The following is a 6006-nucleotide window of genomic DNA, read 5'->3' on the forward strand; positions in this document are numbered from 1 at the left end:
AAAGGAAAAAAAAATAGATTAAGAAAAATATATTAATAAAAAATATCTATTCCTTATAAAAAAATGAATAACATAAATTATTTCATATTAACTCACTTTACTTTGTGTAATTCATTCAACTGTTGAACGAGAAAGTAATAATTTTATATAAAAGAAACTATTGGTATTATGAGAAAAGAAGATTAATACAACAATGAATTTAAAAATAATTTCCTTTTTTCCAAAAATTCCCGATTTTACATCTGGTGATGTAGTTAGGTTTACAGGAAAATTTCCTCTCAATGAGGAACCTCCTCATGATGATATTTTGGAGGTAATTTTTAATTTATTATTTATGTAAAAAATTAAATAAATTAGATGCAGGTGATTTGACGATTAGTTCAATCTCTGTTTTTTTCATTGGTTACGTTATAAGACAAGTACAAGATGATGATGATTTATTTAAAAGTATCAAACTTAATGTTAATGAATTTGTTGGAAAGGGAAATGTTGCTGACAAATTTAATATAAAATGTAAGATACTTAAAAGCGAATGAGAGAATTGATAATAAAGCGAAAAAATCCATAAACAGATTCTTTTTCTTAATATATTCTACATTATTACAAACAAAAACACAAATACAACAACTCCAATAAATAACATTAACTGAAAAAATATTAAAGATCGTGCCAACTTAATTCCTGACGCCACCCTAGTTCATTTTTATAAATCATTTATCATATTTAAGTCGACTAAAGATGAGCACTAGAATAAATACGATTTTGCAGGTCAAAGTTAAGAGTGTAACGAAAAGTCAATACATAAGAATTAGATGTTAAATGAAATATCTACATTTAATCTAATTATTGAGTAAAAAATGATTCTCTTTTAAATAAAGTATTAATCATAAATGGAGTCAAATCCCAGCGCATTTGATTAAGCTCAGATACTATATTATTAACGAATTGCGAAATCAAACATACTTTATTTATTTTATTAAAAATATGTAATAACGATATTATTATTATTAATTCTAAAAATGTGTGTATTTTTTTTTGGTTGAACTGGATCCTTTATTATCAATGTTCATATTCTTGCCTTAAAGACTAATTAATTGCATACTGATACGACATACCCAGTTAGTCATCAAATATCTTAACGGCACTTCATGCAAAACCGAATAACCAGGCAACAAACAAGAAAAACTAAATTAAAAATAACTAGTTTTTTTTCCTATAATTTAAAATAAAAAAGTGTCAAAACCAAGGTTCAAGTAGAACTATATTCCATATTATTGCATCATTTTCTTCCTGTACACTTTTAACAACAATTTTTATATCTCCTTGTTCATCATAATCACGATCAGGTAATGCATATAAATTATCATGAAAACGAAAATATTGAGGATATGTCCAAGAACTAAGAGTAAATCGTTGATTATTGTTATCAATATTATATGGTTGAAGATGTAAATTTCATTTGTTTTATGTTGAATAGCTCGAAATTCTTTTTTATTGCTTCTTCCTCCCAAACTAACAATAGAAATACTGTTATCTCCATTCGGCTTAAGTACTCAAACTTGTTCATATTGATTACCGCCATCTTTTTTAAAAAAAAATTAAGAATGGAGTAAATTTTATTTTATTTTGTTTTATTTACTTTATTTATCTTATTATACTGTATGTAGTCAAGTCTCTGGAACACCAGTTCGAATTCAATCAAATAAAAAACCATATCTTCATTGGACAGCAGGTTCTTATAATAATGACAATTATGATGATATTTTTTAACTGGTTTAGAAATATATCAAAATTAATTTCTTACTGTACTGACTATCTTTATTTTCACATGAATAAACACTAGAACAATATTAATTATTATCTTGGTAGCACATATTAATTTTTGACAAATCAATTCGTACATTACGAGCACGCTCATTGAATCCTGTGCACGAAAAAATTGGTATTTGTGGTAAAACTTGTTTTGGCATTTTATCTTTATCTTGTGTATACTGTGCATGGAACTTATATGAAGATCATTTTGTAAATACCGTATATCTTAATCACTTGATTATGTATTTATGTTATGCAGAAATTGTATATAAAATCAAAATAACCTAGAACGGCAAAAAAGTGTAGTATGGAAAGTTAATCACTGTTCGAATGCGACAATAGATTTTTAAACTAATAATTAATCCAAAGTAACAGGCGCAGCGTAAGACATTTGATGAAAGTTCAGTCATCTGAAGCAGTATATTCAATGAAAAGGTAAGTTTCGCCAAATTTTGGGGCTTCGATAATCTAATATATTCGATAATCTAATATAACATAGTAATATGTTTCACAGAAGAATCGGATAATCGGATATAAAATGTAGCATTTGAATGGGACTTTGGTATCAATTATTGATATTGATAGTGTTGTTTAATAATTTGATTAATCATGGAAGCAGATCTCACTAATCTCACTAATAGTTTTAGGCAATTCGAAAGTATAATCTATGACGCTCTCGAAAATGAACAATCTTCCATCGTTAAGGGGGTTAAATGGCACCTTGGAAATATGGAAACGGAAGAGGAAAATAAATCAATTCAATCATCTGGTGCAGATCCTGGTGCAGATAGGATTCCTGATAAAAATTATAAGAATTGGTCAACCAATATTCAATTTACGCCCAAATATACTTACTATCCAAGAAACCGTGAAGACATCATTAATTGTGTAAAAATAGCAAAAGAAGAAGGCTTAAAGATTCGATGTGCTGCTGAAGGGCATACCTGGAGTTCGCTCTCAATGACACATAGCTTTTTGCTGATTTTAGATGAAAATTTATCAGACATTACAATAGAAAAGTATGATAATGGAGATTGGGTGGTTCATGCGGAAGCTGGTATATTATATGATTATATGATAATAATTGCAACTTAAATATTAATTGCGTTTCTATATTGGTTTATTTGTAAAACTAGGTGCGCAAATCTCGAAAATTGATAAGATCCTTAAGAAGAACGAACCGCCATTAACAATTGAGTCCATGACCGTTCTTGATACTGTCAGCATCGGAGGAGTTGTTGCAACTGGATCTCATGGTGCTAAAACTCAATCGAGAACAATTGCAGAACAGGTTGTTGGTTTGGAAATCGTTGATGCCAATGGTGATTTACGCAAATTCTCAGACGAAATTAACCCTGAAGAGATGGCGGCTGCACGTGTCAATTTAGGTAAGTGGATATACGGAACACAGCTAAAAAACACTCGTTTACGAAATTGTAAGTTATTAATAGTTTACTATTTAACCTCAATCACTCTGTAGGACTCTTGGGTATTATTTATAGGGTGTCCTTACGTGTTAAGCCAATGTATAACCTTCGAATGAGCGATACTTACCCAAAATTGGCAACGTTTTCTAAAGAAGATCTTAAAAAACTTGTGATGGAATCTGATGGAGTTGAAATATTCTATTGGCCATTTAATGCATCAAGTATTTATATAATAAGGATTATTTCGTTTCAAACAAGATTGCATCTTTTATCTTTAACTCTTTCCATTATTACCAGACAAATCAACTGATTCTTCTCAAGACAGTCTTATGGTAAAAAGATGGACAGAATCTACTGATGAACCCACTCTAAATAAACTTGAATTAGCTCTTTATCGCGCTGCACAAAAGGCTGCTACTTATTTTGCCAATTATTATTACAAACTGCTTATATTGGACCCGAATTCGACTCCATATTACACTCACTTGATTAGTTCAATTAAATCGCCAGAACGTGATATGGTATGGCAAGCGCCAGATGCAATTCATTATCAGGCTGGAATAGATAACATCCTTTGCCAAGATATGGAATTTGCTATTAAAGTTGACGATGATTTTGGTAATGTCATCACAGAACTGAACTATATTGTTGATCAAGTATGTATTCATTTATATCTTGGGAATTTGATTCTTTTTATTATTTCTTATAGATTTTTAATGTACCACTCTCTTAATAGATTTATGCTTACCAAAAGGACAAGAAATTCCCTATCAATTTAACTGTTGAATTGCGGATTCTTAAAAGCTCAAAAGCTAACTGCGTACGATGAGGATCCTGAAGCTTACTATTTTTTCCCCGAAGTGCTTTCTATCAATGATACCAAATTCTATGGAGAATTTTGCCAAAATATTGCCAAACGATGGATTGATAAATATAAAGCAAGGTGATATAAACTATTCTGTTTTTTGGCGAACCAATGATATTAACAGACTTTTTTTAATGGATGGGCACTATTGCACTAGACCACATTGGGCCAAATCTTGGGAAGATATTCCGAACATTAAAGATTATCTTCACGGGTTGCTAAAAGAACGCACCGAAAGATTTGAAAAAGTCCGCAAAAATTATGATCCAAATGGCATGTTTTTTGATAACGATTCTATCCGCTATGTATTTTATGGGTCACCATGATTGCACTGCTATGCCATGGGATACAATGTAAAAGTGCTGCAGCACCCAATTGGCTCGTCATTATGGTTTTTATTAAAAAATTAAAAAAAAGTAATTAATAAAAATTCAATTGGTGTTAATATATTCGACTGATTACAAATTATTTATACTTTAGCGTTATTGTTAAAGAAAATTGAGTTAAATGAAGAAATTAGTTCTAAAAATAAAGAATTTATTAAAATGTTTGAGAGAGCTGGACATTATTTCGATCAATTCGGTGATGCTGGCCATGTTACGTTGGGGTGCGCTCTTAACTATGTAAATCAAAACTATATCAAGTCGCCTAAGATTTTTATATAGTTAATATTTTAAAGTCTAAATTTGATAGACGAAATTTTAATAATAAATTACTATAAAAAAACAGCACATTTTTTTTTAGATGCACAGATCGAACAATTTCTTCTTTCTCAAATATTTTCACATTTATTAGCTTCTTCAAACTATCTTTACAAAATTACGAAGCTATTTTTTACATTTACTGACAAATTATTTTTCAATTGGAATTTTAAGTAGTTTTTCTTTTTTGAGGTCTGATTTTTTTTAAGTATTTTATTATTAACACACAAAATGGCCTCGTAACTTTGCTAATAAAGTCATGTTCTTAATCTTAATATGCTTTTTTTCTCAAAGTACAGAATAGTTAAAACCACACATCTAATTGGGATGTGAAATATAATACAATGTGTACTTACAAATCATATAAACATCATTTTCAATTAAAGGAACGAAACAGTCAAAACTCTGTTTGTTGTCAGTTAAAATTTCAAAAGAAAATTTGGCAAGTTAAAGGAAGTGCGAAAACAAAAAAATGAGTCACTTCAGAAAATACAGCCTCAGCTATTTGGGCCTGATATCGCTTCAATTCTTATGCTTTGCTAAATTAAAAATATTTTTATATTTAAATTAACATTATTAAATTTAATTTATAATATTTGCATTGATAAATTCATTATTGTAACATTAAAATTTTTAACTCGTTATTATTATAAAAAATCCTTAATTAATAATTTTTATTATATAACTTGATATAGTTTTGATTTACATAGTTAACAGCGCACGGCGCACCCCAATGTTACGTCGATTTACATCACATTTATGTCGATTATTAGGTGGGATTTTACGTAATCAGCGATTTATTCTCTTTGACCTGCGTCGAGGTGCGAACGCGGGTCAAGAATCACTAGTTGCTAGTTGCTGCATGTTTTATGATCAGATCGATGATGACAACAAATGTAAGACGAAATCACTCACTTTTGGGTCGATTAATAAGTGGAATTTTACGTAATCAGCGATTTTGTTCTTTTTGACCCGCATCATGATGCAGCGCGGGACAAGATTATATATGTATATCACAAAAGTCGGTAAAATTAAATAACGTAAACTTGCACCTATGCCATGGTTGGTGTATCTCAAAGAAACATTAAGATAATACGTATGAACTTCAAAAGGATTGGGACAATGATGAACTCATTGCTTTTTTAAATAATCAAAAGCTTTATTTTATATAGGAAGATACAAATTAAATTAGGGATGGATC

The 6006-nt window shown here is 29.6% G+C and overlaps 2 protein-coding genes across 2 annotated transcripts; one reads left to right on the forward strand and one right to left on the reverse strand.

Moving 5' to 3' along the window:
• Positions 1 to 1236: 1236 nt before the first annotated feature.
• Positions 1237 to 1582, reverse strand: OCT59_016637 (uncharacterized protein; the record flags this gene model as incomplete). The annotated part of the gene is made up of 2 exons (XM_066145826.1): positions 1237 to 1399; positions 1518 to 1582. 2 exons carry the CDS (start codon positions 1580 to 1582, stop codon positions 1237 to 1239), a joined length of 228 nt encoding a protein of 75 aa, XP_066003567.1.
• An 839-nt stretch (positions 1583 to 2421) lies between these two features.
• On the forward strand, positions 2422 to 4430 carry OCT59_016638 (uncharacterized protein; the record flags this gene model as incomplete). The annotated part of the gene is made up of 6 exons (XM_025331729.2): positions 2422 to 2869; positions 2949 to 3200; positions 3293 to 3460; positions 3537 to 3857; positions 4044 to 4182; positions 4262 to 4430. The coding sequence occupies 6 exons, from the start codon at positions 2422 to 2424 to the stop codon at positions 4428 to 4430; spliced, it is 1497 nt and encodes a 498-aa protein (XP_025183453.1).
• Positions 4431 to 6006: the final 1576 nt, after the last annotated feature.

The sequence above is a fragment of the Rhizophagus irregularis genome, chromosome 25 (genome assembly GCF_026210795.1).
Source record: "Rhizophagus irregularis chromosome 25, complete sequence".
Taxonomy (NCBI): domain Eukaryota; kingdom Fungi; phylum Glomeromycota; class Glomeromycetes; order Glomerales; family Glomeraceae; genus Rhizophagus; species Rhizophagus irregularis.